Source organism: Nannobrachium achirus (assembly GCF_963921795.1).
Source record: "Nannobrachium achirus genome assembly, chromosome: 17".
Taxonomy (NCBI): Eukaryota; Metazoa; Chordata; class Actinopteri; order Myctophiformes; family Myctophidae; genus Nannobrachium; species Nannobrachium achirus.
This window is the reverse complement of record NC_137824.1, coordinates 55,532,752-55,553,581: the sequence shown is the minus strand read 5'-3', so window position 1 is coordinate 55,553,581 and position 20,830 is coordinate 55,532,752. Positions and strand designations below refer to the sequence as shown.

Sequence of the window (20,830 nt, the reverse complement as noted above, 5' to 3'; positions counted from 1 at the left end):
TTTTGCCCTAAAATCACACAAAGCGGTACACAGTATCCCTAAAGTCATGTCATCAAAATGGATCTGTCCCATTTCCCATATTCCCTCCTGATTGGCTACCATTGCCTTCTAAAGTTTGTGTATGCAACCTGACGGTCGCTTATCTCCCAATTAGGGAGTCTTACTGGTGTTAAAAGGAATTCTACATCCTTGGCCTCCTGGAAGCTGTCAAACAAATTTGACAGTGAACGGTCCAACAGTTTGCATATAGATAAGAGACACACACACAGACCCGCTTCTAGACTAATTTGGCGTGTGTGTGTGTGTGTGTGTGTGTGTGTCAGTGTGTGTGTGTGTGTGTGTGTGTGTGTGTGTGTGCGTGTGTGTGTGTGTGTGTGTGTGTGTGTGTGTGTGTGTGTGTGTGTGTGTGTGTGTGTGTGTGCGTGTGTGTGTGTGTGTGCACGCGCGTGTGTGTGTGTGCACGCGTGTGTGCGTGCGTGAGTGTGATGACATGCGTGTGAACAGGTGTTGTGTCTCTGTACAGCAGGATCCTCAGGACAACACAGCAGGCTGACAACAAATGGTCCTGGGCCAACACAGGACTGGCACTGCTACTGCCAACCTGTGTGTGTGTGTGTGTGTGTGCGTGTGCGTGTGCGTGCGCGTGTGCGTGCGCGCGCGCGCGCGCGCGCGCGCGCGTGCGTGCGTTTTTAGAATTACTCTGACCTTATCTATCTGCATGTCTGTCTGGTTATTAATTTCACTGTAATTCCATTCACTTGGTATAAGTGAATATACCAAGGGGGGCTTGAGCCCCTGCCCTTTTATCCTTCTGTAAAAAGTGCCCTCTCCAGACCATGAAAGCGTTTTTTACTATGGTGAAAGAAATGCAAATGCCCTCATACCTGAAGGCAGCATTAAAGAGAATTGCCTTGTCCAAACTCTCTTGAACTTGAAAGCAGCATCTTATGTTGAAAGAATTGCCCTCACTGTCCAGAAATCCACACCACATCTCCAGTATTGAATTTTTCATGCTTAGTTTAGTGTTTTATGAAGTACCTAAAATAACCGACCTCCAAGCTCACAACGTGTCGCAGTCTGCTATTTTCGATATTTTCAACCAAAAGACCCTTTTATAAGTTTCAGCCCCTGCCTCTCTAACATTCTCTGCACGTCCCGGAATAAATGTGTGACTACCCTGGCAATATCACCACTATAAATCTATTTAACGTACAATTAACGACAACGTAGACAATTGAGTTTGACAGAATCGCCGGAAACGGGGGTCCGTGACTTAACGAAGTCAGATGACAGCGAGCAAACGCAAGGGGGCACCAACGAACGTGGCCCCGGTGCATTATTTAAGCCTGTTGATGACGTCGGTCACAGACGGATGACTTTGCATCCCACCTGCGTGAGAGCTATGCCCTTGGCCAGGGAGTCCATTAACCTCCACATTAGCAACTATACTGCATGCACAGCAGCCTCACCGCAGCTCTCACCCACCCCGGCACACCAAAGGAGAGAGAGACAGAGGCTGGCACAATGCCACCTGGCACTGACATAGATTGTCATAGATTGCTGGCCGTCGTCATCATGTATGTACATGGTTGGGAGATGTCTAGGGGCGAAGGGGTGTGGGAGGGTGTGGCGGATTAGATGTCTAGATTGCCATGAATTGTAGACTATTTACAATGTGTTATCAACAGCTTGCAACCTCCCAGTGATGAGATCTTGAATTCGGCATTAGTCCGAAATCTCATTGTTTCTACATCCCATTAGTCAGAATCTGGTGATGTTAACCTGGTGAAAAATACTATGCCTAAACCTAAACCTAACCCTAACCTCAGTAAAACTATGCCTACACCTAACCCTAAAACCTAACCCTAACTAAATTCGGACTAATGAGATGTAGGACTAATGAGATTTCGGACTTATGGGCAGTCCCCCTTGAATTCAACCACCTGACGGGATATTTGCAATGCACAGATGAAAGTGCACACACACACACACGCGCACGCACGCACGGCACGCACGCACGCACGCACACGCACACGCACACGAGTACACGTACAGTAGCATAAACATGAACCCAAACATTCGAACAAACATGAAAACATGAAAGTGTGTACCACCCACGTTCACACTTAAGAATTCACACGCACAAACATCCTCCAGAATTGCGTGCATTCTCCCCTCATGAGAATCAATAATGAACGGTAGCAGAAAGTCCTCAAGCATAGCAGCGTATATACGGTACGACGCCTGTCTCCCCAGGGTCACAGAGGAGATTGTATTTGATTCCCTGCACGGCCAGCATCCTGCTGGGAGGAGACAAAACAACACATTTGGATATCTAATTAACAGCCAAAGGACTGTCGAGCGGAAACCTTGTATGTCCAAAATGGTTACTCGTCAGAGGAAAATAAATGCAAAAACAATGTGCCAAATGGATAAAAAAAAAAAAAAAAAGTTCTCTATTTAGTGACCACCATTTTTTGGGGCTTTTTGCCTTTATTTGATAGGATAGTAGGCTGACAGGAAATGGGGAGGGAGATGGGGAATGACACGCGGCAAAGGTCGTCCAGATCGGGAATCGAACCGGCGACGCCAGCAGGCATCATAGCCTTGTATGTGGTATGCGCCTTGACCACTAGGCCAGCGGGCGCCCCAGTGACCACCATTTGATTAGATTTAGCCTCTTAGACCCAAACCGTAGAATATTTTGTTATCGTTCGATACGATTTTGTCCACAATTCCATGTTGTATTGATGTTGGTACTACTGTACGTATAGGAGGGAAAATAATTCTTCTACATTCTCTGATTGTGTGGACTTCTTGTAAAGATGTTTAATAATACCGGTAATCTAATTAACTCTTGGGTCCATTTGGTTTCATTTTGCACTCTGAAGAGTTACAGATCTATAAGGGTACATTTGGTTACCAACTCTCCATCCTTTAGCTGGGGACCACCTGGAACCCCCCTCAAGGACCAGTGGTTGAAAACCACCGTTGCAGTGGTTCTATATCGCTATAATTTTAGCTACTTTTGCATGACACACTTGAACAATGAAGTACCGTAGGCCTTTCATTTATGGGGAAAATAAAATAAATATGGAGGTACAAGGTTTGTGCCCGGCAGCCTAGCACGATATCTAATTAACTCTCAAATACCTGGAACGCGCCCGAGTCACGTTAGATTTGAACCACTTTAACCATGATTTTATGCTTTAACTTTAGAAAAATAGCAGATATACAAGCTCACAGCGCGGCACCGAGTGCCGCGTTGCGAGCTTGTAGATCTGCTATTTTTGAAAAATCGTGAAAATGAGTGCAAGTCTTTGAATATCTTTGACCTGATCTTTGACCCGACTTCTAAATCCTTCCCCTAAATCATGCTGTTCTCAAACGTTTTCATGTCAAGGACCCCCAAAATTACAGGTATTTGGCCACGGACCCCCCATCTCAAAATATGTTGTTCCAGGGACCACCCAGAAGTAAACATTTGAGTTACAAATGTTCGCTTTTAAGTAGATATATTCAAAGACTTGCAAAAAAATCATGATTTTTCAAAAAAGTCTTCTTCTTCATTAACAGTGTGGTTATGTGGCGAGAGATGCTCATTTGATTCACGGATGGCTGAGTGAGGCTCATGCTGTGCTGTGCGGTGTGTACAGCACATGTTCATGCATGTCTAAAGTGTGTGTGCATAACTTAGTTGTTGCGTGTGTATAGTATACATTATATGTTTGTACAGTATATACAGAAGAGCACACGTGTACACGGTTTATTTGCAATGATGATAATGGTCCACCTGGGGCGATGCTCAAAATATCGAGGTATCAGGATATGGGGCTTTTAAGCCGTGACATCATTTTGTAGGCAGAGGAGAATCTGCCCCCAGAGCATTTTCTGTCCCTCGCTATTTTCAACAGATCCGAGACAAAAATAACGACTAAAGTATAATTCTAACACTTTCCTTTCAACAACAAAGAGAAGAAAAAATTGTAAATAGTAAAAATAGTAAAAAGATTCACAGAAACTGGGGGCAGAAATTGTCCTCTGCCTACAAAATTATGTCATACTTAACAGCCCCATACCGTTGTTTCCAGTTGAGATTGGCACATTTCACCCAGGTTTTTTTCATCTCACTCACATCACTTTGTCTGCTGACCTCACTCAGCAACGAAATAAACAGAAAATAAACAAAAATAAAAAATAAAACAATTCACAGGAGGCAAGCAGTGATCACCCCGTGATGTGCACTGCAATGTCGTTTCAAATGCACAACATTGCAGGCGCTTTTTAAGGGTAAAAAAAATAAGAAGACACGTGTGTGATCTGGGCAGCTTTCCCCAGGAAATGTACCAATCTCGACAGGAAACAACGGTATCATAATGTACTGAATTGTATTATTAATTGTATTTGGTTGTTTCGTATTGCGCTCAGCCCTACCCTATATACTGCTACTGTAGGGCAGGGGTTTTCAAAGTGGGTGACGGGGCACCCTGGGGTGACGGGGCACCCTGGGGTGCCGCAACGGCAGTCCAGGGGTGCCTCGAGATAATTTGATAATATTTGGAATGTATTTGGACACTTAAAAAAAGATTTAGTATCATTTTAAACTTGAAGTCATTTTCAGTTCTAACCAAAATGGCTATTATCTCAACGTTATCCTCGCAAACATAATCACTAAAATATCGTCAATGTCTTGCGATGCGAGGCGTTGTGTGCTTGTAGATCTGCTGTTTTCACTAGTTTAGTACATGTTTCCACCCGACAACGGCGATATGCTAATAGCCTAAATATAAGGTGCTGGGAGTGAAAATTATAATGTAGGGGTGCCTCGGATTAAAACAAATATTGATGGGGTGCCCTGAGACAAAAAAGTTTGGGAACCCCTGCTGTAGGGAGATACAAGAGTAGAGTGGAGAGGAAGGGGTAAATGGCAGTGAAACTAAAGCTGGCCGCTGAAGACCTTTTTTAGCATTTTGGTCATGTCTGTGGAATAGAAGATATTGAATCAGGATAGTATCACACTGTGACTCCTGTAGAGATGTGGTTCTCAACCTTTTCAGGCCGTGACCCCCAAAATAATCATATTTTAACAGGGGACCCCCCACCCTGACAAGCACTAAAAGTTGAGGCATTACATTTTGTATAACACGGTTCTATTGTGAAAACAGCAGATTCTTCACAATTTCTGCCTCTAATATTTGTCAATTTGGCCAATGTTTAATTTGTCATTATAGAGGTATTCAAAATACTTTGACAACTTCACATTATTTTAGGTAACTGTCTTCTAACCAGAAACTATATTTAATTTCACCCAACCGTGGTCTAAAGGACTAATGATGACCTTCATGAGAGACTGAAGAAGCCAAGACGATCTGCTGTGACGTTAGTCACAATGAGGCTCCTAGTCTTACTGCATACCAGTGGTGTAAAGTAACTAAGTAGCCTGCATGTACCTAAGTACATTTACTTAAGTACTGTACTTAAGTACCATTTTGAGGTATTTGTACTTTACTTGAGTATTTCCAATTTCCAATACTTTTACTACACTACATCTCGGATTCAAATATTGTACTTTAACTCCATTACATTTATTTGAAACTATTAGTTACTAGTTACTTTGCAGATATGACTATATTATAAAACATACATTAATCCACTTTAGCCCTATTTTATACCTATAGGCTATTTTACAAGCTCACAACGCATCGCATCGTGACGCGCCGTGAGCTTGTAGATCTGCTATTCTCAAACATTTTGTACTTTTACTTTCGGTACTTTTGGTAAATTAATTTTGATGCCAATAAATGTGTAGATTTACTCAAGTACATTTTGAATTCCGGACTTTTACTTGCAACAGAGTATTTCGAATTTTCTACATCGCAGTATTGATACTTTTACTTAAGTAAAACATGTGAGTACTTTATCCACCACTGCTGCATTATACTCTCATTGTGGAACCACATTCTCTGGCGTCTCGGAGGAGAAGGTTATTTCACCCTGCCTGAACGCGTTGCCGGGGCCCCGCTTCACGCTGAAAAGACGATGTTTGATTGACAGCCAATCAAACCACTTGGGCATTCCCTCCAAGGTCATTGGTCCACCCACTCCCACTCCCACTCCCCCACATTCTATCACTGTTGGTTGTTGCAGGACTGAAAACCCCCGCGGGTTGAAAAGTGTCAGTCTGCCATGATTCTTACATGAGGGACATGCACGCATGCACGCACGCACGCACGCACGCACGCACGCACGCACGCACGCACGCACGCACGCACGCACGCACGCACGGACGCACGCACGCACGCAGGCACGCACGCACGCACGCACACACGCATGCACGCACGCAGGCAGACTAGAGTGCATGTCGCACTGCGAGAACATGACACTAATGGCAAATCTACAGTCAGGGCCGGGGTGTCGCACCATCACATCCTGGGCCCTGGGTACAAAGATTCACTCACATTTTGAGCTTTAACTATTGAAAAATAGCAGATATACAAGCTCACAGCGCGGCACCGAGTGCCGCGCTGCGAGATTGTAGATCTGCTATTTTTGAAAAATGGTGAACATTTGTGCAAGTCTTTGAATATTTCAAATCCTTCTAAGGTTTTTTGAAAAAAATGTTATCTATATCAGTGCATGGTGCTCAAACTTTTTCATGTGAAGGACCCCCAAAATGATATTTATTTGGCCCACGGACCCCCATCTCAGAATATTTAGTTCCAGGGAACCCCCCCCCCCCCCCCCCAGAAACAACATTTCAGTTACAAATGTTTGCTTAAAAAATACATATATTCAAAGATTTGCACACATTTTCACGACGTTTCAAAAATAGCAGATCTACAAGCTCGCAGCGCGGCACTCGGTGCAGCGCTGTGAGCTTGTATATCTGCTATCTTTCAATAGCTAAAGTATAAAATAATTAAGGCCCCTCCACCATTGGGCCGTGGTAACTCAGTCCCAGTTTCCCCCCCCCCCCCCTTGTGACACCCCTGTCTACAGTAGGTACATCAGTCACCATAGGATTAGTGTTTCACTTTAAATTGCTTTAAATTGGCCCCTTCGGTACACTTGCTGGCTATTATTCCTGGAACCTGGAAATAGGAATCATTATGAGAGTTGTTCACAACGTACACTCCCATGTTCTAGGACCTTGGTTAACCTATATGCGTTTTGCATGCAGGGACAATGATGGATGGATTTACACGCGCAAGTGGACATGTATGGATCTCTTCAAAGACATAGGTCACATTACTCTGTGTGCACACATGCCCACCCCCATGCCATCCCCCCCAACACACACAATGCAAATGTACTATTGCATTAAACATCTAGCAATTGAAGCTTGTAAGCCCCAACACTAATGTCAGTGAGATTCATATCGTAGTTGTCAGATGGAAACCTTGTATGTCCAAAACTGTTTGTTTTGTATTTATCATTTTTAAAATGATTTAAACTAGTGAAAACAGCCGATCTACAAGCACACAACGCCTCGCACCGCGAGGCGTTGTGTGCTTGTAGATCAGCTGTTTTCACTACTTTTGTGCGATGGCCTTGTATGATGAAGCAGTGCTTTACTTTGCGAATAAATGTACAAATTTGAAACTTGGAGATACGAGGTTTCTGCCCGACAGTGGCGATAGAATGTAAAATCAAGCTGTGGAGCTTGAATCTTTAAGCCCTGTCAGACAGTCTTTCATATTTTGCAACCACACACGCACGCACGCACACGTGCACGAACACGCACACACACGCACACACACACACACACACACACACACACACACACACACACACACACACACATGCACACACACACACACACACACACACACACACACACACACACACACACACACACACACACACACACACACACACACACACACACACACAATTACTGCACTCAGACCTTCAGGGTAGTTTCCAAGGACAGCTATCAAACTGCAGACTACGATACATCAATCATATTTAGGTCGGTGTCATCTCTTCACATTGACCCCTCTAGATAAACCTTACACAGCACTAACACGCAAGTTCAGGACCTGACGCTATTTACCTCAGATACATTCACTGTTTTTTAAGTCATGTTTTCATATTGGCCTGCATACCTTTATTTATTCATTTGTTTTGGTTATGGCAGTGTATGTATAATTGCCTCTGTGTAGAAATTGCACAGAACCATATTTTTTCAGTTGACTAAGCCACCTTAACACGACAAAGGAAAAAAACATCGCAGTATTACAAACATTACCATTCTGTTTTGTGTGCATTTCTTTGTGCTCTATAGGCAAAAGTGTTGCATCTTTTAAGACTTGCATCTCTATAATAGATCAAAGCATAGGTTGGTGCAGCAAGGGTGCAACGGGGACTGTATATGGAGAAGATTCAACCAGTTGGAGCTAACCACTTTCAACCTGGAATCCCTATTTTGGGTATATTATAAGCCAATAATGACATGCCTAAAATACAGTATGGACACAAAATCATTCAAACATAAAAAATAATAATAAACTAATAATAATAATGGGCAATTAAAACAAATGCATATCTACAAGTTACAAGCTTATACAAGCTACAAGCTTGTAGATTAGGTATTTTCAACAACAAATAACTTTATGCTAAACACATGGACCCTATCCTGGGTGGGCCTATGTCATAATAGGGAAACATTTGGTGAAAATAGACAAAAACTTGGCAAAATAGCTGATCTACAAACTAGGTGTAGAGGGGAAAAGGGAGCAGTCCCCCTGTTCAACAAAGTAAAGGGTTTAAGTTAACAGATCATAAGGAACTTCTTCTCAAGGGATGGGTGGAATTGGGCTGATGTTGTCCATAAAGCATTATTGTCATGCCAAGTCAGCTCATCATAGAATAATGTACAGTACGTGAGAAATGAACTATTTAAAATCGCTCATGTAAACTTTTCATCCATGTGGGGGAAAAAAATGGACAAGGATGTATGTGATCTATTCAGAAATTGCCATGTAGAATACGATTGGGATTACATTGTGAGTTCTCATAGGCTGGCTTACTGAAATAAGTCTAGTCCACACAACCACTATGCTATGAAGCACAAAGTGGGTCATGTTCAGCCAAAATAGTCAGTACAGTCGGTACCCTCTTATCTACCCACTTTCTATTTTCTACTCCTTTGAATATTTACACTGTCCACTTTCTACTTTTGCCACATCAACTTTTTCTTTTGCACTTTCATAAGATATTTTTCTTTTCAACTTTCTACTCTCTTGGCCATAGGGACTAAATAAGTAAATGATCTCGTTCTGTGGATGTATCTGTCTGTGCCGTAGCCAGGATTTTAGCAATAGTGATTTTTGTCAGTCAACGTAAATGTTCCAATGTGTTCTGTCACTTGGTTATGAGATGAGCCATACATAAGCCATACATATTATTTTTTTGCGACCGTAGTTTAGTATGTGAACGGTCACAGCTTGTCCATGTATCTCTGTCTATATGCTTGACACTGTGGTTCTATGGGTTTGTCGCTCTGACATCATACTCTGATGTCAATGTCAGAGTCTTAACAGAATGGGTTTGCCGCTCTGACATCACGCTCTGGCTTCACTGTGATGTCACAATAACAGAATCCCTTTTATGCCCATCAGTTCCCTGATGTCATCAATATTAAGCCCATATCTAACTTGACTTCATATGGTAATGCCCATATATGGAGGCCACATTGGCCACTAACAGCTGGTTCTCCAGACAAGGATCTCCATGTATGGGCATAAAAGGGTATGATGTCCGATGTCACATCATAGGACTTTCACTTAACGAATAACTGAGTACGCAAGTTTGGGCTCTCATAGCATATCTCCATATACAGTACATGGATCTCCATATATGGGTACCAGGGGTCTCCATATATGGGTACCAGGGGTCTCCATGTATGGGTAACTGGTCAGATGGCCACGAATTGGCGCGACCTCGCATGTCGCCCTGAGGCATTTTACTAGTTTAGGGGCGGCATAGCTCAGGGGTAGAGAAACCGCTATTAGAGCACAAGAAGGGTTCCCAGTTCGAATCCGGGCTCCCCCTGAGTTAATGTCGAAGAGTCCTTGAGCAAGACTCTGAACCCCTAATTGCTCCCGGTGAGCAGGTGTGGTGCCTTGCATGGTTTCCTCCGCCACCGGTGTATGAATGTGCGCGTGAATGGGTGAATGTAATACACAATCTATGTAAAGCGCCTTGGATAAAAGCGCTACATAGATGCACCATTTACCATTTAGTTTGATTTCTGAATGGCTGAATGCAGGACTGAGTAATGCTTTTGCCACACAACAGCAACATTACTGTAAGTGTGGTACAGTACAACCACAGGGGCGTCACACCAAATTCTGGGCCCTGGGTACAAGGATTCACTGCGGGCCCCCCATGAATGTTAACTATTGAAAAATAGCAGATATACAAGCTCACAGCGCTGCGAGCTTGTAGATCTGCTATTTTTGAAAAATCGTGAAAATGTGTGCCAAGAAACCTATGTTTTCATCATGTCAGTGATGGAGAGATGCTCAAACTTTTTCATGTGAAGAACCCCCCCCCCATCTCAAAATATTTAGTTCCAGGGACCCCCCAGAAGCAAAATTTGAGTTACAAATGTTCAACTTAAAAAATACATATATTCAAAGATATGCACACATTGCTCTCGACTTTTCAAAAATAGCAGATCTACAAGCTCGCAGCGCGGCACTCGGTGCCGCGCTGTGAGCTTGTATATCTGCTATTTTTCAATAGCTAAAGTTACTATAGGGCCCCTCTACCTTGGGCCCTGGTAACTCAGTCCCTCTTTCTACCCCTTGTGACGCCCCTGTACAACCACATCTGTATGGTTATTTATGGCCCTCTGTGCATGCATGCTTCTCACAAACATGTGTGCTTGTGTGAAATGTGATCACGCATACAGTACAGTACTATATGTATGTCTTTTAAGTATCATATGGTGTGAGCGCGGTCGGGCCAAACATGTGATTGCTGGCCTGTGTGTTTGTGCATGTGTAATTCCATAACATTTCCTGCTGTGACTGCAGCTGGGCAGGGGGACTCTGCCGCAACACTGATTACGCTAACACAGTGTGTGTGTTGTGTGTGTGTGTGTGTGTGTGTGTGTGTGTGTGTGTGTGTGTGTGTGTGTGTGTGTGTGTGTGTGTGTGTGTGTGTGTGTGTGTGTGTGTGTGTGTGTGTGTGTGTGTGTGTGTGTGTGTGTGTGTGTGTGTGTGCTCAGTCGTGTATAGATCTTCTTTCTGCAGGCTCTGTATTTTTATTTGCGTCACTCTTATGTCATACCAACTCAGTTTTACATGCAAAGTCTGTGTGTGGGACGTCGAAAAGTAATTTTTCAATACATGCTATTCTTTTTTCTTCTTCTTTTTTTTTTTTTTACAATTTCACCCCCAAAATGCTAAGCCCCAACTCACTATCCCTAACCTAAGTCTAAACTAACTTCCTGATCCTAACCCCCGACCTTATTAAATGTAACATTAGCTCTAAAAGCCATGAAAATGACCCGTTCCCTCAAAGGGACCTGAAGAAATACCCACAAGGTCAAAATTGACCGGTAGGGATTTTGGGTACCCACAAGGATAGACCACACAGAAACACACCCTCTCCTTCTAATTGTGACCAAGGTCTACAACACATATCCACTTCCACCCTCTTGTTATTTCTCCTTTACTCTCCTCTAACCTTATCACACACACACACACGCACACACACACACATACACGCACGCACGCACGCACGCACGCACACACGCACGCACACGCACACACATGCGCCGATGCGCGCATGCACACTTCCCCCCTCCAAACCGAGGCTAACTTCCCCAGTGGCAGGCTGATTGAGATTGCCTGGCCTCACATCCAAACCCAGAAATGTACCGTAAAGAACAAAGGCGAGAGAGAGAGAGAGAGAGAGAGAGAGAGAGAGAGAGAGAGAGAGAGAGAGAGAGAGAGAGGTGAGAGTGAAAGGAGGGAGCAAGAGATGACACGAGAGAGAATGAGGGGGGGGGGGGGGCTAGTGCAACAGGGGCATAGAAGGAGAGGAGAGAGCGCAGGGGAAGTAATGGAGGGAGAGAGATTGAGAGAGAGAGAGAGAGAGAGAGAGAGAGAGAGAGAGAGAGAGAGAGAGAGAGAGAGATGGGGGACCGATGGGGAGGCCAGGGGCGTCACAAGGGGGGGGGGGGGGGGGAAGTGGGACTGAGTTACTAGGGCCCAAGGTGGAGGGGCCTTCATTATTTTATACTTTAGCTATTGAAAAATAGCAGATATACAAGCTCACAGCGCAGACCTGCTATTTTTGAAAAGTCGTGATAATGTGTGCAAATCTTTGAATATATGTATTTTTAAGCAAACATTTGTAACTCAAATTTTGCTTCTGGGGGGGGGGGGGGGTCCCTGGAACTAAATATATTGAGATTGGGGTCCATGCGTGGCCAAATACATATCATTTTGGGGGGGTCCTTCACATGAAAAGGTTTGAGCACCACTGACATAGAAACATAGGTTTTTTTCAAAAAAACCTTAGAAGGATTTGTAACATTCAAAGACTTGCACAAATGTCACAATTTTTCAAAAATAGCAGATCTACAAGGGTTAGCTTGTATATCTGCTATAGGTGATACACCATGAAATTTCACTTTTCCTATTTTAAAACCTTTTTTTGGGGTCCCACTAGCACCTTCTATCCTCACAAAGTCCCATTTCTGACCATTGTGTCTTTCTCTGGTTTTGGGAAGGCAGAGGTTAAAAGCATTCCATGGGTTCTCAAAACAGTCTATCCAGATTTGCTGCCGTCGCTGACGTCATCGACGGCCGTTTTTGAAGAAAAATATATATTTTCTTTTTTTCAAAAATATTTTTTTTGGGGGGTGGCGCAGTTCAGGCCAAAGGTGGTACTGCAGCTGAAAATGCTCTGAGAGCCATTCAAAAATGAGAGAGGCTCTCTATTCAGGAGTGGTAATTTAGCCTCAAACCTTTTGAAAAACGTTTTTGGGACATAAACAATATGACATAAATACTTTTTAAATGCATGGTGTATCACCTTTAAAGCACAAACTGTGAGTGAATCCTTGTACCCAGGGCCCAGAATTTGGTGCGACGCGCCTGGGGGACGTAGCCGCAGAGAGAGAGGGGAGAGAGAGAGATGAGAGAAGTAGACCGGGATGAGACTGACAATGAGAGGGCAATAGAGGACTGAGGAGGCAAAGTGTCTCCCATTAAGCTGACATGCTCTTCGACCAGAGGGCAGCGCCTGGTTTTATGACCAGCGCCATCAGCCACTGATGATATAAGGCCCTCCTTTAAACGTCAATTTGTCACTTGCCATTCCCCTGCACCCTCTCTCTCCCTCCTCCTCCTGCACTGCAGCCAAGGGCACGGAGATGCCACCGCGTTGATAAGAGGGAGGGAGGGAGGGGAGTGTTGTGGTTGGTGGTGGTGGAGGAGGAGGGGTGGGGGATAAAACAACCAACTGACTCCAGTCTTTTATGACCCATTATGGTGATGTCATCCACAGTAAACAGCAGGGATGGGACGATAAGCGATGTTATCGTTTATCGTGATAAAAAAAACACTTGTATCGCGGAGATTTCATTAATCGTGAAATCGTCCTCCGTCACGCAGGCTTTTTGACGGATCAATTCACCTTTTATTTGCCGAGCTGCATATCCGGTAGCATTTAAACCCTCTATCGGTAAAACGTACTTATAATATACGTACTTGATACAGTCTTTTTTTCACTCTCTACCAAATCTCTTTGCCAAAAAATAGTCCATCTAAAAGCTCACGTTGCAACGCGATGCGTTGTGATCTTGTAGATCTGCTATTTTTTGGCAAATGTTCCGCCCCAGGATAATGGAAGTTGGGGATATTTGGATTATTGCGATAATATCGTAAATCGCGATATACTGTAGTCACAATAATCGTGATATGAAACTCTCATATCGTCCCATCCCTAGTAAACATGCCCCCGCTCCACACGCACACCTCATAATGACAGGAACATGTGCACGTGCATACGCACAAACACATGCACACACGTGCATGTGCGCACGCACACACACACACACACACACACACACACACACACACACACACACACACACACACACACACACACACACACACACACTCTGATGATAACAGTACAACACATACAAACACAACGCCAATAGAAACACACTCCCACACCAGGCACGTGCACACACAGACATCAAAGGGGGCTTGAGCCTCTGCCCTTTTATCCGTCTGTAAAAAGTGCCCTCTCCAGACCATGAATGCAGTTTTTACTATGGTGAAAGAAATGCAAATACCCCCCTTTCCATGCCATTCCTGAAGGCATTTTCACGAAAAGGCCCTTTTAAGAAATGTCAGCCCCTGCCTCTCTAACATTCTCTGCACGTCCCTGGATAACAGGACTCACACCGACAATAGAAACACACATCAGAGTCCCACACACACTTTCTAGCTGACTCTTCCCGTGCAGTGAGAAGAGACCACACACACGCACAGACAGTGCACACACAAACCGCTTTACTCTTTACTCTCACACTGTGAAACAATGCCCCCGTGGGTTGCACCAATCACTTCCTCATTTGTCCTCCTGTGAGGAGCATATTGAATATTGAATGCACTTCGGTGACAGAGAGGGTCGCACGGGGGGATATTGGAGAGGGATGCTATAGTACAGGGACGTGCTGGCCATTTGGAAAAGCAGGACAACTCCCGAACGGCCGTTCATTCCCGGCCAGTCCAGGCCGGCCATTAGGAAAAAAACTTAAATAAAATGTCGGCCTTCGTTCCATTTTGGGGGCTGGGCGGCCAACAAAGTAAATCGTCACTGTCAGGCAGAAACCTTGTAATTCCAAGTTTCAAATTTGTACATTTTTTCGCGAAGCAAAGTCCTGCTTCATCATACAAGGCCGTCGCACAAAAGTAGTGAAAACAGCAGATCTACAAGCACACAACGCCTCGCACCGCGAGGCGTTGTGTGCTTGTAGATCAGCTGTTTTCACTAGTTTAAATCATTTTTAAAATGATAAATACAAAACAAACGGTTTTGGACATACAAGGTTTCCACCCGACAACGACAAAATCTAACTCATGTAATTGGCCCACTGGCTTGTCACTTGTCATGATCTGAAATGGCAAATCTTTGAGTAGCAGCAGCGCTATAGAGAGAGATCTCTCTCTAGCGCTGCTGCTACTCGCAATGAGGGCCTCTCCAACTCTTTTTCCCGGGCTGAATCAGGGGCCCAGCACGTCCCTGCTATAGTATTACGCCGCCAATCCACACGACCTTGTAAGACAAGGACGAGAAGAATCGCTGCGGAAATGAGAATAGATGGAGCGATTCTTTCTTTTACAGCAGCACAGGAGGGAGAGAGATAATATAGCCGGAAGCTAATCCACCACATGCACGCTGAGGAAACTCATTATGGTCATATGACAGCAGGTGGGGGGGGGGGAGTGGGGGGCAAAGAAGTTAGTCTCCTAAAAGAAAAGGGAAAACTGTGGTCAAAAGGGAAGTTGCCTTGTGGCATAATCTGGCCAAGTTTCCCCGAGTGTGAAATTCCTTTCCTGCTCTGTTAAGCAAGCATAAAGTCACTGCCTTATATTGTTGGAGTGATTTGCACAATTTGCATGTACTGTGTGTGTGTGTGTGTGTGTGTGTGTGTGTGTGTGTGTGTGTGTGTGTGTGTGTGTGTGTGTGTGTGTGTGTGTGTGTGTGTGTGTGTGTGTGCGCCTGTTTGTAAAATCAGACGAAAATGTTATTACCTCCCGCTATATTTAAGTCATGTTATTAGTTTTAGTGGACAGGAGGTGGAGGGTGCATGCCATGTTTCAGTCGTGCCCATATATATATATATATATATATATATATATATATATATATATATATATATGCTATAGAACTTCGTTTCTCTCTGTGTCAGGGTGATTGTGTTTGTGTTCATGTGTAGGCTATACACTCATGTCATGAATGAGTGTTGCGCGACCATATATAATTAAGGCTATACGTTTGGCGTGCTATTTTTACTCGACGTTTTGGCGGATCAATCCGTGAAAACCACTTGAGCTGCATTCACCTTCCAGTGCCCTTATGCCTTATCTACATATTCATGTATGATAACACGTTCATTTCCTACAAAATTCATTACTAGGCTCCGCTATGATAATGTCATGCACGGCGGCAGTCAGTTATATTGCAGCCCAGGCAATTACCGAGCCTTTCACACGTTCATCTATGCTTTCAGCTTTACCAGAATGAAATGATAAAAGATTAGGTTGGTCCTTGATCCGTCATTTCCCCAAATCACATCACTTGATAATTATGATAACAAAGCCAAGACGAAACGTGCAATGATACGCACAAATATATTTTCTTCCTATACTTTGCACTTGCAGTCTACTTCAGAGTGAACTGAACGTGCAACACCTGTAACTAAAACAGAGCGTGCTTTTGGCCACACAACCGTTCATTCCGTTACAAATCACTAGTCTGTTAACGGTAAACGGCCTCCTGGTGGCCCCGGAGGCGCTTATTGCACCATGTGCGCAGAGCGGCACGGCAGTCCGCAGATGTGAGAAATGCGCAAAACAACTAATAACCACACACACAGCTGATGGCAGCTTTCACACAACAGCCGTCCAGGGGACTTATGCGACCATGCGTGATTTCTTTCCTTTATTATCTTATCTTACTGATTATTTTATCTTATTGCATAAGATAATCATTATTATCAACAAGTCCATATTCGCATCAGGGAGGTGGGAAAAGTGGAAGAGAAGTACAAAGTCTCAAAGGAGACAATGTGACAGCCATAGTTTTCAATAAAAACACTGGGAAAACAAATACGGATTCCCAATCAATCAATCAATCAATCAATCAATCAATCAATCAATCAATCAATCAATCAATCAATCAATCAATCTCTCTCTCTCTCTCTCTCTCTCTCTCTCTCTCTGCCGAAATATATATAACAATATTCCTATATCTAAAGAAATATATCATCAAAAAAGCACTTACCTCCCAGCGCTTGCTTCATTACGAAATTCATGACGATGGCTTTTAATTCCTTGCCTTTCTAGCTCGAACGATGTTACATTCACTTGTTACTCGGATTACTTGGCTGTCAGGTCTGTGGAGAGAAGAAAAAGAAAGAGAAAACAATTAAAAACTGTTTCCTATATCACTTCCAAACACCAAATGTCGCCTGGTGTCCTTCTCTCTCAGTTACTTTTATCAGATATTGTCAGTGGCGTACAGTAGGCTACGTGTGCGCGTGATAACAGTGGACCTCTGAGTATTTGGCTCCTCTATGCACCAAATGAAGGACATTAAGGTCATGGTTCATAGGCTGACTTAACCTAGAAACGTCGACACAACGAACGATTCACACATTGTTCTCCTGTCACTGTCACTGTGGCAAAACATTTTGGTGTTGCCTTTTCTTTTTTAAACTTTTAAAGAATTTCACTCCGCGTTGTCAGGACTCGTATAGTTGAGTATAGCCCTTAGTTGACCTGAATGGAGTGTGATTCTTTCTCCTCTGTCAAATAGTATTTGTATCATTCCACACAGCCACACTTTATTATTTTCATTTCATTGAAAATGTTTAAATGGAATTAACTGAAGTGTATATCGTCATGTAGCTTCAGTAACAGCAACATTAACAGCATTCGAGGTCGTGTAAAACTTTCCACGAACCAAGGGGAAGGACGCTACATGCATCCATCCATTCCATCCATCCACGGTGTATAATGCGCTTTGTTTAACACTGCCGCGGCATGCATGCATTGGCTGCTCGAAAAGATGCGAGTATTTTCACGCAAAACATCCGACGTGACATTGCGGTTGTAAATGCAAAAGAAAACACCCCGTTTGGAACGGGAAATAACACGAGCCACTTCCTCGTTGGGAGGATGGCTGGTTTCAGCACCCCCGCTATAGTGGACAGCTCCCTGGCTGCACAGCGCCCGAACACAGTCCGCCGGTTCAGCACCACCGCTTGGCGAACAGCTCCCTACACGTCCAACGCGGTCCAGGTACAACGCCGAGAGTTCTCCCCTCAAGCGGTCATAATTACCTGTCCGGAGATGGAAATCTTCCACACAAAACGGGGATTTAGCGGCCGGGATGTAGACTTTTTGTTTTTCCCCCCAGCCCGGAACGAAGCTGTCCTGCGCTGGTGTTGTTGGAGAGAGAGATGGGCTTATCAACTGTTCGTCCCTAGCATCTCCGGCTCTTGGGGTATATCGCCTAGGAAAAAGGAAGGACGTCCTTGGTGCTTCTGCCTGCCTGCCTGCCTCCTCCTCTTCTTGTGCTTCTTCTTCTTCTTCTTCCTCCTCCTCACACACAGGGCTGCACGAGTGTTGTTTAGCGACGGAATTGCAATTGCAGGCCAGCTGATGTCGGTACTAGACACTGAATCACAAGGAGGGTTTCGATCGCTATTGAAACGTCCCACGTATAATACGTCGTCCCCCCCCCCGGCCGATAGAAAGATCAATTATTTAGCTCTTGACGTTCCGACCCGCCCACTTTCTTCATCGGCAAACGGATAGTTCTCAGTTATCCCGGAGAAGCCTCTAGCCCCTCGGTACGCTGTCTTTTTAACCGTTGTGTGACCTACATTGTGTAATTTCCCACGTGCCAGTTTTGTTTTCATGCCGGATCCTAGACTATGGCTTTTTTCGTGTAGTGAAGGGTAGTGCATTTACTGAAGATGTAGTATATACAGTAGCCTTGTGTTTCTATTTTTGGATCAATCAACGTTTGAAGCACACAGCTTGTGTGAAAGCTCACTCTCGGTTACACACATCTCCATTCAGAAACATTGCCATTCAGAAGATTGACTTCCATCATTCTAAATGGAGGTGTCACCTAAACCTAACCTAAACCCTAACCCTAACCTCATATTTCTGAATGGGGATGTTGCTAAATGGGGGTGTTTCTGAATGGAGGTCTGCCCCCCCTCAGTCTCAATTGTATTATCGCAACGATAATTTGCCCATGCAGCACTCGATCTATAGCATTGATCTGCACTGTGATTAAGAGTTACTGTACATGTTACTACATACACCGCTATTACCCCTTAGCTAGGGTTCATATATTATGCTACCCATCTGGGCTTATGTCAAGTTATGTGCAACCCTTATGTTTTACCATAGACATCAAAGGGGGCTTGAGCCCCTGCCCTTTTACCGTCTGTAAAAAGTGCCCTCTCCAGACCATGAATGCAGTTTTTCTATAAGTGAAAGAAATGTAAATGTCCATCATGCCATACCTGAAGGCAGCATTCAAGAGAATTGCCTTGAACTGAACTTATGTTGAAAGAATTGCCCTCCATGTGTAGAAATCCATGGGGTATGCCATGCAGTATTGACTTGATTATATGCTTAGTTCAGTGTGGTATCAAGCACCGAAAATAGCCGAAAAAAATACTCAGGATAATCGTATCGTGGAGATTTAATTTATCGTGATATCATCCTCTGTCATGCACTGCATGGGATCAATTCACCTTTTATTTGCAGAGCTGCATAGCCGGTACCACTTAAACCCTCTATAATTGGTAAAAGCCTAAAAGGTACTTATATATGTACTTGATACAGTCTTTTTTTCACTCTCTATCAAATGTCTTTGCCGAAAAAATAGCCGATCTACAAGCTCACAACTGCTATTTTTTGGCAAATGTTCCGCACCCAGGATAATGCATTTTGATTATCGCGATAATAACGTAAATTGTGATGTCTTTTGTCACAATAATCGTGATATGAAATATTCATATCGTCCCATCCCTACCTGCGTTCCCTGAATCAAAATGTGCAAGGTAATCAAGGTAAGAAATAAAATAAAATAAAAATGATGACTTGTCTGCTCTTCATCTCCTCTCTTCATGACTGAAATGGATCCTCATCATCAGTTTTTTGTTGTTTGTTCTTTGTAAAAAAGAAAACATGTTCTTAAGGTGTATCCCTTTTATATCGTCATTGTCGGGTAGAAACCTCGTATCTCCAAGTTTCAAATGTGTATGTTTTTCCGTAAAGTAAAGCCCTGGTGGTTCATCAAGACTATTGCGTTGTGTGCTTGTAGATCGGCTATTTTCACTAGTTTAGACTAGTTTAGATCATTTTTAAAATGATAAATACAAAACGAACGGTTTTGGACATACAAGGTTTCCACCCAACAACGACGATATATAACAGAGGTCATTTGTCCTCATAGCTGTTGTTGCAGCTAGCATCCAGTATCCTTCCTTTATTAAATGGCCTGATGGGTGGGTGGACCGGCAGGTGGACAACATGCACTGATTCAGACACTGACAGAAACCGTTGCCTAACAATGCATCATGCCTATAGTGGGTGTGTTGGTTGGTGGGTTTGACCTCAAAGTGGTCTTTTGACAGCAGAGGGTACATATGTATGATTTGGATATTGTTCCAACACATTGTGACTAGTGGCACCACACAGGGGAAGAGTGAGAGACAAACAACTTTATGACAAAGCATATTTAGGTTATCAGTACAAATGCTGAACATCCGTCTTGACGTCATTATTGACGCCATTACCAGGACGTCATATGGACTAGTCACTATAGGATTATTGTTATTGTTTGTAATGTTAGTTGAAATATGAGCATGTAAGGTTTTATTCTGACTAGTTATGATATTTATCTGGCCTCGATCGGACCCTCTCTGATTAATCCAAGACGTCCGTTTTTTGTGGTCAGGATTCATGCTGGTTGAAATCAGGTGATATTCTGGGCCAGATCTGACTAGTCATGGTTTGACTTGATCTGGCCCCAATGGAGACGT

General features: G+C 43.7%; 1 protein-coding gene across 1 annotated transcript in view; it reads right to left on the bottom strand.

Annotated features, from left to right (window-relative positions):
- The window catches only part of cplx1 (complexin 1), a gene marked incomplete at both ends in the record, with an annotated part of 68,164 nt that extends 51,090 nt beyond the window's left edge, over positions 1-17,074 (bottom strand). The window contains one exon of the mRNA XM_080746433.1: positions 17,044-17,074. Within this exon, the coding sequence (XP_080602559.1) occupies positions 17,044-17,074 (31 nt within the window). The remainder of the gene's footprint in view (positions 1-17,043) is intronic.
- Positions 17,075-20,830: the final 3,756 nt, after the last annotated feature.